Source organism: Salvelinus namaycush, unplaced genomic scaffold (genome assembly GCF_016432855.1).
Source record: "Salvelinus namaycush isolate Seneca unplaced genomic scaffold, SaNama_1.0 Scaffold1423, whole genome shotgun sequence".
Classification (NCBI taxonomy): domain Eukaryota; kingdom Metazoa; phylum Chordata; class Actinopteri; order Salmoniformes; family Salmonidae; genus Salvelinus; species Salvelinus namaycush.
The window spans coordinates 32,347-55,987 of NW_024058146.1; the positions used below are offsets into that span (position 1 = coordinate 32,347).

The 23,641-nt window shown below is 46.4% G+C and overlaps 1 protein-coding gene across 1 annotated transcript in view; it reads left to right on the top strand.

Moving 5' to 3' along the window:
• Positions 1 to 23,641, top strand: part of LOC120036673 (CCR4-NOT transcription complex subunit 4-like) — a 40,337-nt gene that overhangs the window by 6,715 nt on the left and 9,981 nt on the right. The window contains exons 2-4 of the mRNA XM_038983062.1: positions 7,889 to 8,108; positions 12,768 to 12,965; positions 23,528 to 23,614. Of these exons, the coding sequence (XP_038838990.1) occupies positions 7,959 to 8,108; positions 12,768 to 12,965; positions 23,528 to 23,614 (435 nt within the window). The 5' untranslated portion in view covers positions 7,889 to 7,958. The remainder of the gene's footprint in view (positions 1 to 7,888; positions 8,109 to 12,767; positions 12,966 to 23,527; positions 23,615 to 23,641) is intronic.

The window sequence follows — 23,641 nt, forward strand, 5'->3', positions numbered from 1 at the left end:
TGGAGGCTGTTATAGCAGCAATGTTCCAACATCTAGTGGAAAGCCTTCCCAGAAGAGTGGAGGCTGTTATAGCAGCAATGTTCCAACATCTAGTGGAAAGCCTTCCCAGAAGAGTGGAAGCTGTTACAGCAGCAAAGAGGGGGGACCAACTCCATATTAATGTCCATGATTTTGGATGAGATGTTGGACGAGCAGGTGTCCTCATACAGGTGGTCACGTAGTGCTGCTATAGAGCTTACTGTTAGAGTGAAACACATAGAATGAGGTGATCCTTTCCCAATGGGAAAGACAGGTATCTGGGGATGGATTGTAAAGGCCCTTGTTATCGTCCAGCACATCCATTCAGAGCCCTTTTGACAGACAGGCATGCTGTGTCTCTCTCTCTCTGATGAGACATCCTGATGAGAGCTCGATGAGTGTTGTTTACCCATGATCCTCTCTGGGAGAGTCTTCCAGTGTGCCTCTGACTCAGCCGGTCTCATTTATATACTTTCTGGAGTGAGAGAGAGAGAGAGAGTGAGTGTGTGTGTGTGTGTGTGTGTGAGATTCTTTCTTCCTCTCCTCTTTGTGTGTGTCAGTGTCCATGTGTGTTAGTGACTTTGCATTCGGGAAGTATTCAGACCCCTAGCCTTTTTCCTTATAAGGATTAACGTGTCTTTTCCCCTCGTCAATCTACACACAATACCCCATAATGACAAAGCAAAAACTGTTATTTAGCAATTGTATATATCAATAAAAAAAAACAGATCATATTTACACAAGTATTCAGACCCTTTACTCAGTACTTTGTTGATGGTGCCAGGTTTCCTCCAGACGTGACACTTGGCATTCAGGCCAAAGAGTTCAATCTTGGTTTCATCAGACCAGATAATTTTGTTTCTCATGGTCAGAGTTCTTTAGGTGCCTTTTGGCAAACTCCAAGCGGGCTGTCATGTGCCTTTTTACTGAAGAGTGGCTTCCGTTTGTCCACTCTACCATAAAGGCCTGATTGGTGAAGTGCTGCAGAGACGGTTGTCCTTCTGGAAGGTTCTCCTATCTCCACAGAGAAACTTTGGACCTCTGTCAGAGTGACCATCGGGTTCTTGGTCACCTCCCAGACCAAGGCCCTTCTACCCCGATTGCTCAGTTTGGCCGGGCGGCCAGCTCTAGGAAGAGTCTTGTTGGATCCAAACTTCTTTAATTTAAGAATGATGGAGGCCACTGTGTTCTTGGAGACCTTCAATGCTGCAGACATTTTTTGGTACCCTTCCCCAGATCTGTGCCTCGACACAATCCTGTCTTGGAGCTCTACGGGCAATTCCTTCGACCTCATGGCTTGGTTTTTGCTCTGACATGCACTGTCAACTGTGGGACCTTATATAGACAGGTGTGTGCCTTTCCAAATCATGTCCAATGAATTGAATTTACCTCAGGTGGACTCCAAGTTGTAGAATCATCTCAACGATGATCAATGGAAACAAGATTAACACGAGCTCAATTTCGAGTCTCATAGCAAATGGTCTGAATACTTATGCTAACATTTCTAAAAACCTGTTTTTACTTTGTCATTATTGTGATGTCATTATGGGGTATTGTGATGTCATTATTGGGTATTGTGATGTCATTATGGGGTATTGTGTGCAGATTGAGGGACACATTATTTAATCCATTTTAGAATAAGGCTGTAACGTAACAGAAGGTGGAAACAGGGAAGGGGTCTGAATACTTTCCCAAGGCACTGTATCTGTAGTCTGAATGCTCATAGTTCTTATGAATCACACCTTCCCTGACACATACAACACTCTTCACGTCACACCAGATGTCTGCTCTGTCAGTTTATAATTGTCTCAACTATTCAGACGTCAGCCGTCACATGAGGAAGGATGTCATCTGTTTTGCAGAGAACGTTGATGAGTACGGGTGTAGAGTATTGGGCATGTTGTTGATGGTAGTTTTAATTAAGCTGTTGTTATTACCCTCACGAGACTCTGGTTCGTTATATCTTCTTGTCTGCTTCCCATCTGAAACAGTTCAGAACCGTTCCTGCATATATTAGGACATTTTCTGGTGTTTTTTGGGTCTTTTTTTTCTTTTTTTAAATTTTTTTTATCCCCTTTTCTCCCCAATTTTCGTGGTATCCAATCGCTAGTAATTACTATCTTGTCTCATCGCTACAACTCCCGTACGGGCTCGGGAGAGACGAAGGTCGAAAGCCATGCGTCCTCCGAAGCACAACCCAACCAAGCCGCACTGCTTCTTTAACACAGCGCGCCTCCAACCCGGAAGCCAGCCGCACCAATGTGTCGGAGGAAACACCGTGCACCTGGCCCCCTTGGTTAGCACGCACTGCGCCCGGCCCGCCACAGGAGTCGCTGGAGCGCGATGAGACAAGGATATCCCTACCGGCCAAACCCTCCCTGACCCGGACGACGCTAGCCCAATTGTGCGTCGCCCCACGGACCTCCCGGTCGCGGCCGGCTGCGACAGAGCCTGGGCGCGAACCCAGAGACTCTGGTGGCGCAGTTAGCACTGCGATGCAGTGCCCTAGACCACTGCGCCACCCGGGAGGCCTGTTTTTTGGGTCTTTGACGAGGGTTCTTTCGGCTGTTTGTGCACAAGACATTTTTTCTCTCTCTCTATGCAAGACGACGTCGGGAGCCAAAGTGAAGTTTGTTTCAACGAGGAATCTCCACCTTGCTACTTTTTTTGACTTGAGAAATAATGCACGTCTTAGTGGTGGATGTAAAATTGGGCGACTAAGATCTCCACCTCAAAATTATTGATCGATTTTCTTGAGTTAGATTCTTCATTTTTTTAAATTCTGACTATTTTGAGGAAAAGTCAGAATATACTGGCTACGGCGTCTCAAGATGGACAAACTTTACTATTACCATTTTTTTTTCTCTTCTCATTTTTCAAGTGAAGGTCTTTTTAAGGCAGTATGGAGCTCGTTCGGTTGGCGTAGATGAGGTCCTCGGCGCCAACCCGAACCAAAAGCATGCCGGAAGGCTTTATCCGGTTAACACCGGAAACAGCAACTCATTATGTGTAGTGTCCACTTAAGACTTTAAACATAGGCTTGTGTTTCAACCTCTCCAGTGGTTCTTCCTCATCTCTCTCTGGGTAGAAGAACATGAGAATTCTAATGGGGTCTAGACCACTAAATCAATTGAATTCCTCAAATGGCTGAGTGGAAAACGGGGCCACACGGCAGAACATAAAAGCCTTTCTTTCTCTGTGGTTGGTTAAGACTCAATCAGACACATGTTCAGCCAGAGACCTTTTAAGCCAATCATTGTTTCTCTGTACGGTACTGTGTAGTCAGTATCGTTTGTTGGTCATTGGTTCTCTGTACAGCACTATTAACACTCACACCAGGGGTACTCAACCAGCACACCAGGGGTACTCAACTAGCTGCTATTAATACTCACACCAGGGGTACTCAACCAGCACACCAGGGGTACTCAACTAGCTGCTATTAATACTCACACCAGGGGTACTCAACTAGCTGCTATTAACACTCACACCAGGGGTACTCAACCAGCTGCTATTAACACTCACACCAGGGGTACTCAACCAGCTGCTATTAACACTCACACCAGGGGTACTCAACCAGCTGCTATTAACACTCACACCAGGGGTACTCAACCAGCACACCAGGGGTACTCAACCAGCTGCTATTAACACTCACACCAGGGGTACTCAACCAGCACACCAGGGGTACTCAACCAGCTACTATTAACACTCACACCAGGGGTACTCAACCAGCTACTATTAACACTCACACCAGGGGTACTCAACCAGCACACCAGGGGTACTCAACCAGCTGCTATTAACACTCACACCAGGGGTACTCAACCAGCTGCTATTAACACTCACAACAGGGGTACTCACACCAGGGGTACTCACACCAGGGGTACTCAACCAGCCACTAATAACACTCACACCAGCCACTATTAACACTCACACCAGGGGTACTCAACCAGCACACCAGGGGTACTCAACCAGCTGCTATTAACACTCACAACAGGGGTACTCACACCAGGGGTACTCACACCAGGGGTACTCAACCAGCTACTATTAACACTCAACCAGCCACTATTAACACTCACACCAGGGGTACTCAACCAGCTACTATTAACACTCACACCAGGGGTACTCAACCAGCTACTATTAACACTCACACCAGGGGTACTCAACCAGCTGCTATTAACACTCACACCAGGGGTACTCAACCAGCTGCTATTAACACTCACAACAGGGGTACTCACACCAGGGGTACTCACACCAGGGGTACTCAACCAGCTACTATTAACACTCACACCAGCCACTATTAACACTCACACCAGGGGTACTCAACCAGCACACCAGGGGTACTCAACCAGCTGCTATTAACACTCACACCAGCCACTATTAACACTCACACCAGGGGTACTCAACCAGCACACCAGGGGTACTCAACCAGCTGCTATTAACACTCACACCAGATGTACTCAACCAGCTGCTATTAACACTCACACCAGATGTACTCAACCAGCTACTATTAACACTCACACCAGGGGTACTCAACTAGCTGCTATTAACACTCACACCAGGGGTACTTAACCAGCTGCTATTAACACTCACACCAGGGGTACTCAACTAGCACACCAGGGGTACTCAACTAGCTGCTATTAACACTCACACCAGGGGTACTCAACCAGCACACCAGGGGTACTCAACCAGCTGCTATTAACACTCACACCAGGGGTACTCAACCAGCACACCAGGGGTACTCAACCAGCTGCTATTAACACTCACACCAGGGGTACTCAACCAGCACAGCAGGGGTACTCAACCAGCCACTATTAACACTCACACCAGCCACTATTAACACTCACACCAGGGGTACTCAACCAGCACACCAGGGGTACTCAACCAGCTGCTATTAACACTCACACCAGGGGTACTCAACCAGCCGCTATTAACACTCACACCAGGGGTACTCAACCAGCTGCTATTAACACTCACACCAGGGGTACTCAACCAGCCGCTATTAACACTCACACCAGGGGTACTCAACCAGCTCACCAGGGGTACTCAACTAGCTGCTATTAACACTCACACCAGGGGTACTCAACCAGCACACCAGGGGTACTCAACCAGCTGCTATTAACACTCACACCAGGGGTACTCAACCAGCACACCAGGGGTATTCATCCAGCACACCAGGGGTACTCAACCAGCACACCAGGGGTACTCAACCAGCTGCTATTAACACTCACACCAGGGGTACTCAACCAGCACACCAGGGGTATTCATCCAGCACACCAGGGGTACTCAACCAGCACACCAGGGGTACTCAACCAGCCGCTATTAACACTCACACCAGGGGTACTCAACCAGCACACCAGGGGTACTCAACCAGCTGCTATTAACACTCACACCAGGGGTACTCAACCAGCTGCTATTAACACTCACACCAGGGGTACTCAACCAGCACACCAGGGGTATTCATCCAGCACACCAGGGGTACTCAACCAGCCACTAATAACACTCACACCAGCCACTATTAACACTCACACCAGGGGTACTCAACCAGCACACCAGGGGTACTCAACCAGCTGCTATTAACACTCACAACAGGGGTACTCACACCAGGGGTACTCACACCAGGGGTACTCAACCAGCTACTATTAACACTCACACCAGGGGTACTCAACCAGCCACTATTAACACTCACACCAGGGGTACTCAACCAGCTACTATTAACACTCACACCAGGGGTACTCAACCAGCTACTATTAACACTCACACCAGGGGTACTCAACTAGCTACTATTAACACTCACACCAGGGGTACTCAACCAGCTGCTATTAACACTCACACCAGGGGTACTCAACCAGCACACCAGGGGTACTCAACTAGCACACCAGGGGTACTCAACCAGCCACTATTAACACTCACACCAGCCACTATTAACACTCACACCAGGGGTACTCAACCAGCACACCAGGGGTACTCAACCAGCTGCTATTAACACTCACACCAGCCACTATTAACACTCACACCAGGGGTACTCAACCAGCACACCAGGGGTACTCAACCAGCTGCTATTAACACTCACACCAGGGGTACTCAACCAGCCGCTATTAACACTCACACCAGGGGTACTCAACCAGCCGCTATTAACACTCACACCAGGGGTACTCAACCAGCCGCTATTAACACTCACACCAGGGGTACTCAACCAGCCGCTATTAACACTCACACCAGGGGTACTCAACTAGCACACCAGGGGTACTCAACTAGCTGCTATTAACACTCACACCAGGGGTACTCAACCAGCACACCAGGGGTACTCAACCAGCTGCTATTAACACTCACACCAGGGGTACTCAACCAGCACACCAGGGGTACTCAACCAGCTGCTATTAACACTCACACCAGGGGTACTCAACCAGCACAGCAGGGGTACTCAACCAGCCACTATTAACACTCACACCAGCCACTATTAACACTCACACCAGGGGTACTCAACCAGCACACCAGGGGTACTCAACCAGCTGCTATTAACACTCACACCAGGGGTACTCAACCAGCTACTATTAACACTCACACCAGGGGTACTCAACCAGCTGCTATTAACACTCACACCAGGGGTACTCAACCAGCTGCTATTAACACTCACACCAGGGGTACTCAACTAGCACACCAGGGGTACTCAACTAGCTGCTATTAACACTCACACCAGGGGTACTCAACCAGCACACCAGGGGTACTCAACCAGCTGCTATTAACACTCACACCAGGGGTACTCAACCAGCACACCAGGGGTATTCATCCAGCACACCAGGGGTACTCAACCAGCACACCAGGGGTACTCAACCAGCTGCTATTAACACTCACACCAGGGGTACTCAACCAGCACACCAGGGGTATTCATCCAGCACACCAGGGGTACTCAACCAGCACACCAGGGGTACTCAACCAGCTGCTATTAACACTCACACCAGGGGTACTCAACCAGCACACCAGGGGTACTCAACTAGCTGCTATTAATACTCACACCAGGGGTACTCAACTAGCTGCTATTAACACTCACACCAGGGGTACTCAACTAGCACACCAGGGGTACTCAACTAGCTGCTATTAACACTCACACCAGGGGTACTCAACCAGCACACCAGGGGTACTCAACCAGCTGCTATTAACACTCACACCAGGGGTACTCAACCAGCACACCAGGGGTATTCATCCAGCACACCAGGGGTACTCAACCAGCACACCAGGGGTACTCAACCAGCTGCTATTAACACTCACACCAGGGGTACTCAACCAGCACACCAGGGGTATTCATCCAGCACACCAGGGGTACTCAACCAGCACACCAGGGGTACTCAACCAGCTGCTATTAACACTCACACCAGGGGTACTCAACCAGCTACTATTAACACTCACACCAGGGGTACTCAACCAGCACACCAGGGGTACTCAACCAGCACACCAGGGGTACTCAACCAGCTACTATTAACACTCACACCAGCCACTATTAACACTCACACCAGGGGTACTCAACCAGCACACCAGGGGTACTCACACCAGGGGTACTCACACCAGGGGTACTCACACCAGGGGTACTCAACCAGCCCCTATTAACACTCACACCAGGGGTACTCAACCAGCTACTATTTGAGAAGGTCTGGTCACTAATTTCCTAGGTGGCAACGGTTCGGATAGATGTAATCGTTTATCGACATAGTAACGAACGCCCACCTCGTGACAAATGCTTCCCCCAAACAGTTCACACCCCTCCAAGACAATGTGGCACTTTCAAAGCTAATTTCCTGCAATTCTACACACTGTGTCCACTGGTGAGACTTTCTGTTCAGTGTTGTAATCTCTTTCTCCCCCCCCCGTCTCTTTCCAGCCTGCGCTGCTCTCTGCCACGTGTGTCTCTCTCTGCGCCTTGTCTTGGATATCCTGCCGTCCGGAGGGATATGGATCCTACGGAGTGTCCGTTGTGTTTGGAGCCACTGGAGATAGATGATGCCAACTTCTTCCCCTGCACCTGCGGCTACCAGATCTGTCGCTTCTGCTGGCACCGTATCCGCACGGACGAGAACGGCCTCTGCCCTGCCTGCAGAAAGGTACCCCATATCCTACCCTAAACCCTAGTCTAACCCCGACCCCATATCCTATCCTAAACCCTAGTCTAACCCACTACCCCATATCCTACCCTAAACCCTGCCCTAGTCTAACCCCGACCCCATATCCTATCCTAAACCCTATCCTAAACCCTAGTCTAACCCCTAACCCATATCCTACCCTAAACCCTAGTCTAACCCCGACCCCATATCCTATCCTAAACTCTAGTCTAACCCTACCCTAAACCCTAGTCTAATCCCTACCCCATATCCTACCCTAAACCCTAGTCTAACCCCTACCCCATATCCTACCCTAAACCCTAGTCTAACCCCTACCCGATAACCTACCCTAAACCCTAGTCTAACCCCTACCCCATATCCTACACTAAACCCTAGTCTAACCCCTACCCGATAACCTACCCTAAACCCTGCCATAGTCTAACCCCGACCCCATATCCTACCCTACCCTAAACCCTAGTCTAACCCCGACCCCATATCCAACCCTAAACCCTAGTCTAACCCCGACCCCATATCCTACCCTACCCTAAACCCTAGTCTAACCCCGACCCCATATCCAACCCTAAACCCTAGTCTAACCCCAACCCCATATCCTACCCATCCCTAAACCCTAGTCTAACCCCGACCCCATATCCTACCCTAAACCCTAGTCTAACCCCGACCCCATATCCTACCCTAAACCCTAGTCTAACCCCGACCCCATATCCTACCCTAAACCCTAGTCTAATCCCTACCCCATATCCTACCCTAAACCCTAGTCTAACCCTGACCCCATATCCTACCCTAAACCCTAGTCTAACCCCGACCACATATCCTACCCTAAACCCTGCCATAGTCTAACCCCGACCCCATATCCTACCCTAAACCCTGCCCTAGTCTAACCCCGACCCCATATCCTACCCTAAACCCTGCCATAGTCTAACCCCGACCCCATATCCTACCCTAAACCCTGCCATAGTCTAACCCCGACCCCATATCCTACCCTAAACCCTGCCCTAGTCTAACGCCGACCCCATATCCTACCCTAAACCCTGCCCTAGTCTAACCCCGACCCCATATCCTACCCTAAACCCTGCCCTAGTCTAACGCCGACCCCATATCCTACCCTAAACCCTGCCCTAGTCTAACCCCGACCCCATATCCTACCCTAAACCCTGCACTAGTCTAACCCCGACCCCATATCCTACCCTAAACCCTAGTCTAACCCTACCCTAAACCCTAGTCTAACCCCGACCCCATATCCTACCCTAAACCCTAGTCTAACCCTACCCTAAACCCTAGTCTAATCCCTACCCCATATCCTACCCTAAACCCTAGTCTAACCCCGACCCCATATCCTACCCTAAACCCTAGTCTAACCCTGACCCCATATCCTACCCTAAACCCTGCCATAGTCTAACCCCGACTCCATATCCTACCCTAAACCATACTCTAGTCTAACCCCGACCCCATATCCAACCCTAAACCCTAGTCTAACCCCGACCCCATATCCTACCCTAAACCCTGCCCTAGTCTAACCCCGACCCCATATCCTACCCTAAACCCTGCCCTAGTCTAACCCCGACCCCATATCCTACCCTAAACCCTGCCCTAGTCTAACCCCGACCCCATATCCTACCCTAAACCCTGCCATAGTCTAACCCCTACCCCATATCCTACCCTAAACCCTGCCATAGTCTATCCCCGACCCCATATCCTACCCTAAACCCTGCCATAGTCTATCCCCGACCCCATATCCTACCCTAAACCCTGCACTAGTCTAACCCCGACCCCATATCCTACCCTAAACCCTAGTCTAACCCCTACCCCATATCCTACCCTAAACCCTAGTCTAACCCCGACCCCATATCCTACCCTAAGCCCTGCCATAGTCTAACCTCTACCCCATATCCTACACTAAACCCTGCCATAGTCTAACCCCGACCCCATATCCTACACTAAACCCTAGTCTAACCCCGACCCCATATCCTACACATCCCTAAACCCTAGTCTAACCCCGACCCCATATCCTACACTAAAACCTAGTCTAACCCCGACCCCATATCCTACACATCCCTAAACCCTAGTCTAATCCCTACCCCATATCCTATCCTACACTAACCCCTACCCTAGGGTTCCCCAACTGGCAGCTCACGGGCCAAATCTGACCTGCAGCCAATATTATTTGGCCCCCAAAAGCCCTGAAATGATTTAATATTTGTTTCATTAAAAAAGTATTATTTTTTTTTTTAAATCTCAGACCCGAGATTCAAGAAGTGCCAAATGTAATTTTCTAAGAAGGAAGTTACCCTGCCTAAAATGATACCCTGCCTAAAATGTTACCCTGCCTAAAATGTTACCCTGCCTAAAATCTTACCCTGCCTAAAATGTTACCCTGCCTAAAATGTTAACTTCCTTCACGAGGAGAGAGAAGACAGTCAGCTAATAAAGCAGGCCAGTGGACCATCTAGTGGTGCTGAAACGTAAACTCTGCAACAGTACTGCAATCAATAGGTGGACAGCGCCTGGTGCTGAAAATATAGCTCACTTGTTATATTAGGCCGATATAAAAATAACTTCACTGGCTATGAGACTTCACAGCATCTTTCACAATAAAAAAGATATGGCCAAATATAAGTGGGATTTAAAATTTAAAAAATGAAGCCTACTTAAAATTGCAATTGGCCAAAAATGTAGCATACTACATAAAATAATTATTTAAAGAATAAAAAGGCGATGTCGGGGTATAGCCTGCTCTGGTAACAACAGGAAACTGGGGAATTCTGGGAAAGTTCGGGTGCGGTGTAACGTGCTGCTTTACACAGAGGTGTACAAACCCCTGTCCTTTTATCTAACACATCCCCCTCTCTCTCTCTCCTGTCTCTGTAACAGCTTTACACAGAGGTGTACAAACCCCTGTCCTTTTATCTAACACACCCCTCTCTCTCTCCTGTCTCTGTAACAGCTTTACACAGCGGTGTACAAACCCCTGTCCTTTTATCTAACACACCCCTCTCTCTCTCCTGTCTCTGTAACAGCTTTACACAGAGGTGTACAAACCCCCTGTCCTTTTATCTAACACACCCCTCTCTCTCTCCTGTCTCTGTAACAGCTTTACACAGAGGTGTACAAACCCCCTGTCCTTTTATCTAACACCCCCCTCTCTCTCTCCTGTCTCTGTAACAGCTTTACACAGAGGTGTACAACCCCTGTCCTTTTATCTAACACACCCCCCTCTCTCTCTCCTGTCTCTGTAACAGCTTTACACAGAGGTGTACAAACCCCCTGTCCTTTTATCTAACACACCCCTCTCTCTCTCCTGTCTCTGTAACAGCTTTACACAGAGGTGTACAACCCCTGTCCTTTTATCTAACACACCCCTCTCTCTCCTGTCTCTGTAACAGCTTTACACAGAGGTGTACAACCCCCTGTCCTTTTATCTAACACACCCCTCTCTCTCCTGTCTCTGTAACAGCTTTACACAGAGGTGTACAAACCCCCTGTCCTTTTATCTAACACCCCCCTCTCTCTCTCCTGTCTCTGTAACAGCTTTACACAGAGGTGTACAACCCCCTGTCCTTTTATCTAACACACCCCCCTCTCTCTCTCCTGTCTCTGTAACAGCTTTACACAGAGGTGTACAAACCCCTGTCCTTTTATCTAACACCCCCCTCTCTCTCCTGTCTCTGTAACAGCTTTACACAGCGGTGTACAACCCCCCTGTCCTTTTATCTAACACCCCCCTCTCTCTCTCCTGTCTCTGTAACAGCTTTACACAGCGGTGTACAACCCCCTGTCCTTTTATCTAACACACCCCTCTCTCTCTCTCTCCTGTCTCTGTAACAGCTTTACACAGAGGTGTACAAACCCCTGTCCTTTTATCTAACACCCCCCCTCTCTCTCTCCTGTCTCTGTAACAGCTTTACACAGAGGTGTACAAACCCCCTGTCCTTTTATCTAACACACCCCTCTCTCTCTCTCTCCTGTCTCTGTAACAGCTTTACACAGAGGTGTACAAACCCCCTGTCCTTTTATCTAACACACCCCTCTCTCTCTCTCTCCTGTCTCTGTAACAGCTTTACACAGAGGTGTACAAACCCCCTGTCCTTTTATCTAACACCCCCCTCTCTCTCTCCTGTCTCTGTAACAGCTTTACACAGAGGTGTACAAACCCCCTGTCCTTTTATCTAACACGCCCCCCTCTCTCTCTCCTGTCTCTGTAACAGCTTTACACAGAGATGTACAAACCCCCTGTCCTTTTATCTAACACACCCCCCTCTCTCTCCTGTCTCTGTAACAGCTTTACACAGAGGTGTACAAACCCCTGTCCTTTTATCTAACACCCCCCTCTCTCTCCTGTCTCTGTAACAGCTTTACACAGAGGTGTACAAACCCCTGTCCTTTTATCTAACACCCCCCTCTCTCTCCTGTCTCTGTAACAGCTTTACACAGCGGTGTACAAACCCCTGTCCTTTTATCTAACACACCCCCCTCCCTCTCTCTCCTGTCTCTGTAACAGCTTTACACAGAGGTGTACAAACCCCTGTCCTTTTATCTAACACCCCCCTCTCTCTCTCTCCTGTCTCTGTAACAGCTTTACACAGAGGTGTACAACCCCTGTCCTTTTATCTAACACACCCCTCTCTCTCCTGTCTCTGCCTACAGCCTTACCCAGAAGACCCAGCGGTGTACAACCCCCTGTCAGCGGAGGAGCTGCAGAGGATAAAGGATGAGAAGAAGGCCAAACAGGTGGAGAAGAAACTGAAGACGACAGAGAACAGGAAGCAGCTGGCCAGCGTCAGAGTGGTGCAGAGAAACCTGGTGTTTCTAGTGGGGCTGTCACAGAGACTGGCCGACCCTGAGGTAGGAACACAGACACCCGGAGATCTGAGAATAACACTCCTAAACTAATCATAGAGAAACCTGGTGTTTCTAGTGGGGCTGTCACAGAGACTGGCCGACCCTGAGGTAGGAACACAGACACCCGGAGATCTGAGAATAACACTCCTAAACTAATCATAGAGAAACCTGGTGTTTCTAGTGGGGCTGTCGCAGAGACTGGCCGACCCTGAGGTAGGAACACAGACACCCGGAGATCTGAGAATAACACTCCTAAACTAATCATAGAGAAACCTGGTGTTTCTAGTGGGGCTGTCGCAGAGACTGGCCGACCCTGAGGTAGGAACACAGACACCCGGAGATCTGAGAATAACACTCCTAAAGGAATGACTGCTCTGAGATTATCCTTCCTGTCCTTCCCTGCTTCCTATAAATTCACTTAATGAGAGAGGGAGAGAGAGAGAGAGAGACTGTCAGCTCTGAGGGGAACTCTGGGAGGCAGTGGAGTGTGATATAATATGCAGAAGATGAGATTATAGGGCAAATCTAGTTTATAATGGAAAGTAATTAAATGGCTACCGAGACTATTTACATTTCCCCCCCTCTTTACACCACTGCTACTCTCTGTTGTTATCATCTGTGCATAGTCACTTTAATATCTCTACCTACATGTACATATTACCTCGACTAACCGGTGCCCCCGCACATTGACTCTGTATCGGTACCTCCCCCTGTATATAGTCTCGCTATTGTTATTTTACTGCTGCTCTTTAATTACTCGTTACTTTTATTTCTTATTCTTATCTGTATTTTCTTAAAACTGCATTGTTGGTTAGGGGCTCGTAAGTAAGCATTTCAGTGTAAGGTCTACCTACACCTGTTGTATTCGGCGCATGTGACTAATACAATTAGATTTAAAGTAAGGCTTGTGGGTAATATGGTTTGTAATCCCCTCTGTGACCCAGGACTGTTTCATCACTAAACCTCATGTAGAATCACACTAGTTGTTGATTTGTTCAGTGTTGTGAAAAGCTCCATTAGCAGCATAGCTGCAGCAGGTTTGCATTTCCTCTGTAGTATGATGTACAACAGAAGGGTTTTGGTGAACCCAGCAACACCAGAATAAACCAGACCTTATCTAAAATCTCTAGGGGGGAAAAATAGCCGGTTTGTCTGGAATCTGGTTTGTCTGGAATCTGGTGTACGTGCTAGTTGGTCTATATGGCTTCTAGGCATCAGCCTTTCTGTTTGCTAATTTCCCACACAACAACAACAACAACAACATAAGTACAGGACAACAACGACAACAACAACATAAGTACAGGACAACAACAACAACAACATAAGTACAGGACAACAACAACAACAACATAAGTACAGGACAACAACAACAACAACATAAGTACAGGACAACAACAACAACAACATAAGTACAGGACAACAACAACAACAACAAGTACAGGACAACAACAACAACAACATAAGTACAGGACAACAACAACAACAACATAAGTACAGGACAACAACAACAACAACATAAGTACAGGACAACAACAACAACAACATAAGTACAGGACAACAACAACAACAACATAAGTACAGGACAACAACAACAACAACATAAGTACAGGACAACGACAACAACAACATAAGTACAGGACAACAACAACAACAACAACAACATAAGTACAGGACAACAACAACAACAACAACATAAGTACAGGACAACAACAACAACAACATAAGTACAGGACAACAACAACAACATAAGTACAGGACAACAACAACAACAACATAAGTACAGGACAACAACAACAACAACAACATAAGTACAGGACAACGACAACAACAACATAAGTACAGGTCAACAACAACAACAACATAAGTACAGGTCAACAACAACAACAACATAAGTACAGGTCAACAACAACAACAACATAAGTACAGGACAACAACAACAACAACATAAGTACAGGACAACGACAACAACAACATAAGTACAGGTCAACGACAACATAAGTACAGGACAACAACAACAACAACATAAGTACAGGACAACAACAACAACAACATAAGTACAGGACAACAACAACAACAACATAAGTACAGGACAACGACAACAACAACAACATAAGTACAGGACAACGACAACAACAACATAAGTACAGGACAACGACAACAACAAGTACAGGACAACGACAACAACAACATAAGTACAGGACAACAACAACAACAACAACATAAGTACAGGACAACGACAACAACAACAACATAAGTACAGGACAACAACAACAACAACATAAGTACAGGTCAACAACAACAACAACATAAGTACAGGTCAACAACAACAACAACATAAGTACAGGACAACAACAACAACAACATAAGTACAGGACAACAACAACAACAACATAAGTACAGGACAACGACAACAACAACATAAGTACAGGTCAACGACAACATAAGTACAGGTCAACGACAACAACAACATAAGTACAGGACAACAACAACAACAACATAAGTACAGGACAACAACAACAACAACATAAGTACAGGACAACGACAACAACAACAACATAAGTACAGGACAACGACAACAACAACAAGTACAGGACAACAACAACAACAACATAAGTACAGGACAACGACAACAACAACAACATAAGTACAGGACAACGACAACAACAACAACATAAGTACAGGACAACAACAACAACAACATAAGTACAGGACAACAACAACAACAACAACATAAGTACAGGACAACAACAACAACAACAACATAAGTACAGGACAACGACAACAACAACATAAGTACAGGACAACGACAACATAAGTACAGGACAACAACAACATAAGTACAGGACAACAACAACAACAACATAAGTACAGGACAACAACAACATAAGTACAGGACAACGACAACATAAGTACAGGACAACGACAACAACAACATAAGTACAGGACAACGACAACAACAACATAAGTACAGGACAACAACAACAACAACATAAGTACAGGTCAACGACAACAACAACATAAGTACAGGACAACAACAACAACAACATAAGTACAGGTCAACGACAACGACAACATAAGTACAGGACAACAACAACAACAACAACAACATAAGTACAGGACAACGACAACAACAACATAAGTACAGGACAACGACAACAACAACATAAGTACAGGACAACAACAACAACAACAACATAAGTACAGGACAACGACAACAACAACAACATAAGTACAGGACAACGACAACAACAACAACATAAGTACAGGACAACGACAACAACAACAACATAAGTACAGGACAACGACAACAACAACATAAGTACAGGACAACGACAACATAAGTACAGGACAACAACAACATAAGTACAGGACAACAACAACATAAGTACAGGACAACAACATAAGTACAGGACAACAACAACATAAGTACAGGTCAACGACAACAACAACATAAGTACAGGACAACGACAACATAAGTACAGGACAACGACAACAACAACATAAGTACAGGACAACGACAACAACAACATAAGTACAGGACAACGACAACAACAACATAAGTACAGGACAACGACAACAACAACATAAGTACAGGACAACGACAACAACAACATAAGTACAGGACAACGACAACAACAACATAAGTACAGGACAACGACAACAACAACATAAGTACAGGACAACGACGACAACAACAACATAAGTACAGGACGACAACAACAACAACAACATAAGTACAGGACGACAACAACAACATAAGTACAGGACGACAACAACAACAACATAAGTACAGGACAACGACAACAACAACATAAGTACAGGACAACGACAACAACAACATAAGTACAGGACAACGACAACAACAACATAAGTACAGGACGACAACAACAACAACAACATAAGTACAGGACGACAACAACAACAACATAAGTACAGGACAACAACAACAACAACATAAGTACAGGACAACGACAACAACAACATAAGTACAGGACAACGACAACAACAACATAAGTACAGGACAACAACAACAACAACATAAGTACAGGACGACAACAACAACATAAGTACAGGACGACAACAACAACATAAGTACAGGACGACAACAACAACAACATAAGTACAGGACAACAACAACAACAACATAAGTACAGGACAACGACAACAACAACATAAGTACAGGACAACGACAACAACAACATAAGTACAGGACAACGACAACAACAACATAAGTACAGGACAACGACAACAACAACATAAGTACAGGACAACGACAACAACAACATAAGTACAGGACAACGACAACATAAGTACAGGACAACAACAACATAAGTACAGGACAACGACAACAACAACAACATAAGTACAGGACGACGACAACAACATAAGTACAGGACAACGACAACAACATAAGTACAGGACAACAACAACAACAGCATAAGTACAGGACAACAACAACAACAACATAAGTACAGGACAACGACAACAACAACAACATAAGTACAGGACGACGACAACAACATAAGTAAAGGACAACAACAACATAAGTACAGGACAACAACAACAACAACATAAGTACAGGACAACAACAACAACAACAACATAAGTACAGGACAACAACAACAACATAAGTACAGGACAACAACAACAACAGCATAAGTACAGGACAACGACAACAACAACATAAGTACAGGACAACAACAACAACAACATAAGTACAGGACAACAACAACAACAACATAAGTACAGGACAACAACAACAACAACAACATAAGTACAGGACAACAACAACAACAACATAAGTACAGGACAACAACAACAACAACATAAGTACAGGACAACAACAACAACAACAACATAAGTACAGGACAACAACAACAACAACATAAGTACAGGACAACGACAACAACAACATAAGTACAGGACAACAACAACAACAACATAAGTACAGGACAACAACAACAACAACATAAGTACAGGACAACAACAACAACAACAAGTACAGGACAACAACAACAACAACATAAGTACAGGACAACAACAACAACAACATAAGTACAGGACAACAACAACAACAACATAAGTACAGGACAACAACAACAACAACATAAGTACAGGACAACAACAACAACAACATAAGTACAGGACGACAACAACATAAGTACAGGACAACAACAACAACAACATAAGTACAGGACAACAACAACAACAACATAAGTACAGGACAACAACAACAACAACATAAGTACAGGACAACAACAACAACAACATAAGTACAGGACAACAACAACAACATAAGTACAGGACAACAACAACAACATAAGTACAGGACAACAACAACAACATAAGTACAGGACAACAACAACAACATAAGTACAGGACAACAACAACAACATAAGTACAGGACAACAACAACAACATAAGTACAGGACAACAACAACAACAACATAAGTACAGGACAACAACAACAACAACATAAGTACAGGTCAACAACAACAACAACATAAGTACAGGACAACAACAACAACAACATAAGTACAGGACAACAACAACAACAACATACGTACAGGACAACAACAACAACAACATAAGTACAGGACAACAACAACAACAACATAAGTACAGGACAACAACAACAACAACATAAGTACAGGACAACAACAACAACATAAGTACAGGACAACAACAACAACATAAGTACAGGACAACAACAACAACATAAGTACAGGTCAACGACAACAACAACATAAGTACAGGACAACGACAACATAAGTACAGGACAACAACAACAACAACATAAGTACAGGACAACAACAACAACAACATAAGTACAGGACAACAACAACAACAACATAAGTACAGGACAACGACAACAACAACATAACATCCACACAAATAGACAGGACACAATATTCATCTGTTCACAGAAACAAAATGATGTGTCTATGAGGTGTCAGAAAGATACTGAGTTACAATGCTGGTGAAATTGGAAGTGGACATGACAATACCTTTCTGTTGTCACATTCTTTCACGGTTTAACCTCGTCTGCTCACGTGTACTGCTGTTTGTACGCACACGGCCAGCACATTTTTCCCATGTCTGTCCTCGTTGTTTCTGGCTGTCCTGATAGTGGTGTTTGATAATCACACAGCTGCTACTGCCAATGGTTTCACTCAGTCTTTATGGGAGAGAAAGGAGGGAGGGAGGAGGGAGGGAGCATTGGTCAAACAAAGGCTGTAAAGAAATGTGTGTGCTCGGGTCAAAGTGGACGGAGAGTGACCAGAATGTCAAAACCATCGTCGCCCAGCGGCTCGGGCCACAGAAACACCAACACAACCACCAACCACTTCCCTCTTTACCCCTCTCACTACCCTGGACTCCTTCCACAGAAACCACCAACACAACGGATCAGAAACCTCCTCACTACGGATCAGAAACCTCCTCACTACGGATCAGAAACCTCCTCACTACGGATCAGAAACCTCCTCACTACGGATCAGAAACCTCCTCACTACGGACCAGAAACCTCCTCACTACGGATCAGAAACCTCACTACGGATCAGAAACCTCCTCACTGCAGACCAGAAACCTCCTCACTACGGATCAGAAACCTCCTCACTACGGATCAGAAACCTCCTCACTACGGATCAGAAACCTCCTCACTACGGATCAGAAACCTCCTCACTACGGATCAGAAACCTCCTCACTACGGATCAGAAACCTCCTCACTGCAGACCAGAAACCTCCTCACTGCAGATCAGAAACCTCCTCACTACGGATCAGAAACCTCCTCACTACGGATCAGAAACCTCCTCACTACGGATCAGAAACCTCCTCACTACGGATCAGAAACCTCCTCACTACGGATCAGAAACCTCCTCACTACGGATCAGAAACCTCCTCACTACGGATCAGAAACCTCCTCACTGCAGATCAGAAACCTCCTCACTGCAGACCAGAAACCTCCTCACTACGGATCAGAAACCTCCTCACTGCAGACCAGAAACCTCCTCACTGCAGACCAGAAACCTCCTCACTACGGATCAGAAACCTCCTCACTACGGACCAGAAACCTCCTCACTGCAGACCAGAAACCTCCTCACTGCAGACCAGAAACCTCCTCACTACGGATCAGAAACCTCCTCACTACGGATCAGAAACCTCCTCACTGCAGACCAGAAACCTCCTCACTGCAGACCAGAAACCTCCTCACTGCAGACCAGAAACCTCCTCACTACGGACCAGAAACCTCCTCACTGCAGACCAGAAACCTCCTCACTGCAGACCAGAAACCTCCTCACTACGGACCAGAAACCTCCTCACCGCAGACCAGAAACCTCCTCACTGCAGACCAGAAACCTCCTCACTGCAGACCAGAAACCTCCTCACTACGGATCAGAAACCTCCTCACTGCAGACCAGAAACCTCCTCACTGCAGACCAGAAACCTCCTCACTGCAGACCAGAAACCTCCTCACTGCAGACCAGAAACCTCCTCACTACGGACCAGAAACCTCCTCACTGCAGACCAGAAACCTCCTCACTGCAGACCAGAAACCTCCTCACTGCAGACCAGAAACCTCCTCACTGCAGACCAGAAACCTCCTCACTGCAGACCAGAAACCTCCTCACTGCAGACCAGAAACCTCCTCACTGCAGACCAGAAACCTCCTCACTGCAGACCAGAAACCTCCTCACTGCAGACCAGAAACCTCCTCACTACGGACCAGAAACCTCCTCACTGCAGACCAGAAACCTCCTCACTGCAGACCAGAAACCTCCTCACTACGGACCAGAAACCTCCTCACCGCAGACCAGAAACCTCCTCACTGCAGACCAGAAACCTCCTCACTACGGACCAGAAACCTCCTCACTGCAGATCAGAAACCTCCTCACTGCAGACCAGAAACCTCCTCACTACGGATCAGAAACCTCCTCACTGCAGACCAGAAACCTCCTCACTACGGATCAGAAACCTCCTCACTGCAGACCAGAAACCTCCTCACTGCGGATCAGAAACCTCCTCACTGCAGATCAGAAACCTCCTCACTACGGATCAGAAACCTCCTCACAACGGACCAGAAACCTCCTCACTGCAGACCAGAAACCTCCTCACTGCAGACCAGAAACCTCCTCACTGCAGACCAGAAACCTCCTCACTGCAGACCAGAAACCTCCTCACTGCAGACCAGAAACCTCCTCACTGCAGACCAGAAACCTCCTCACTGCAGACCAGAAACCTCCTCACTACGGATCAGAAACCTCCTCACTGCAGATCAGAAACCTCCTCACTGCAGACCAGAAACCTCCTCACTGCAGACCAGAAACCTCCTCACTGCAGATCAGAAACCTCCTCACTGCAGACCAGAAACCTCCTCACTGCAGAGCTGAAACCTCCTCACTGCAGACCAGAAACCTCCTCACTGCAGAGCTGAAACCTCCTCACTGCAGACCAGAAACCTCCTCACTGCAGACCAGAAACCTCCTCACTGCAGACCAGAAACCTCCTCACTGCAGATCAGAAACCTCCTCACTACGGATCAGAAACCTCCTCACTGCAGACCAGAAACCTCCTCACTGCAGATCAGAAACCTCCTCACTGCAGACCAGAAACCTCCTCACTGCAGACCAGAAACCTCCTCACTGCAGACCAGAAACCTCCTCACTGCAGACCAGAAACCTCCTCACTGCAGATCAGAAACCTCCTCACTGCAGACCAGAAACCTCCTCACTACGGATCAGAAACCTCCTCACTACGGATCAGAAACCTCCTCACTGCAGACCAGAAACCTCCTCACTGCAGACCAGAAACCTCCTCACTGCAGACCAGAAACCTCCTCACTACGGACCAGAAACCTCCTCACTGCAGACCAGAAACCTCCTCACTGCAGACCAGAAACCTCCTCACTGCAGACCAGAAACCTCCTCACTGCAGAGCTGAAACCTCCTCACTGCAGACCAGAAACCTCCTCACTGCAGAGCTGAAACCTCCTCACTGCAGACCAGAAACCTCCTCACTGCAGACCAGAAACCTCCTCACTGCAGACCAGAAACCTCCTCACTGCAGACCAGAAACCTCCTCACTGCAGAGCAGAAACCTCCTCACTGCAGACCAGAAACCTCCTCACTGCAGACCAGAAACCGATACCGATAACCGATATTTAACATTTTAGTGGCCTTTTAAGCATTCTAGTACAGTTAAATAGTTAACACACACACACACACATGGACGCAGCGGTCTAAGGTATTGCATCTCAGTGCAAGAGGCGTCACTACAGTCCCTGGTTCGAATCCAGGCTGTATCACATCCGGCCGTGATTGGGAGTCCCATAGGGCGGCGCACAATTCGCCCAGCGCCGTCCGGGTTTGTCCGGGGTAGGCCGTCATTGAAAATAAGAATTTGTTCTTAACTGACTTGCCTAGTTAAATAATGGTTACACACACACACACACACATACACACACTGACCCCAACATTTGTTTGTTGGCATTTACGTAGGTCCCCATTACCAGTTAAACATAATCAAAACCTATTTCTTTCACTTACTTGCTGCGATATTTCGTTGTTCAGTCGTTTCATTTTCAACCAGGATTTCTATGGTACGCCGTTTGGGTCTTTGCATGTCAAAAAAGATACACGTCAAATAACACTATTTGACCAATCAGGATCTGAATATGACTGTCATGTACCTACGTTATATAGGTATGCACGTCAGCTTTGACATCGGCGTTAAACTAGACATCGGGCCGATACCGATGTTGGCATTTATAGCTAATATCGGCATTTCACGATATGTTCACCAATTTAATTTAAAAATGTATTTTACCTTTTATTTACCTAGGCAAGTCAGTTAAGAACAAATTCTTATTTACAATAACGGCCTAGGAACAGTGGGTTAACTGCCTTGTTCAAGGGCAGAACGACAGAACGATATATCGTGCATCCCTAGTCTACGGCTCTTCTATCACCTTTCAGAAGTTAAGAGACTGATCTTTCAATTCTCACTAGTTTTTACATATTGATTGGGCCCCTGCTGATGATGTCATGATGAATTATGTAACACCCCCCTTGCAGTGTCATTCACCTGTCCAGTTCATTTCCTATCTGAAATCACAGTAGAATAACATCAATATAACACGCCACTGTTACAGAATAACATCAATATAACACGCCACTGTTACAGAATAACATCAATATAACACGCCACTGTTACAGAATAACATCAATATAACACGCCACTGTTACAGAATAACATCAATATAACACGCCACTGTTACAGAATAACACCAATATAACACGCCACTGTTACAGAATAACATCAATATAACACGCCACTGTTACAGAATAACACGCCACTGTTACAGAATAACACGCCACTGTTACAGAATAACACGCCACTGTTACAGAATAACACGCCACTGTTACAGAATAACACGCCACAACACACCAATAACGTCAATATAACACGCCTCTGTTACAGAATAACATGATTATAAGGGTCATGTCTTGATATGTAAACAAACTACATATCCCAACAGTCCCTCTGTTTTCTCTGTCCCGACCCAGGTTCTAAAGAGACCGGAGTATTTTGTGAAGTTCGGGAAGGTCCATAAAGTAGTCATCAACAACAGCACCTCATACGCCGGCTCACAGGTAATGAGGGGGCGGGAACTTCCTGTG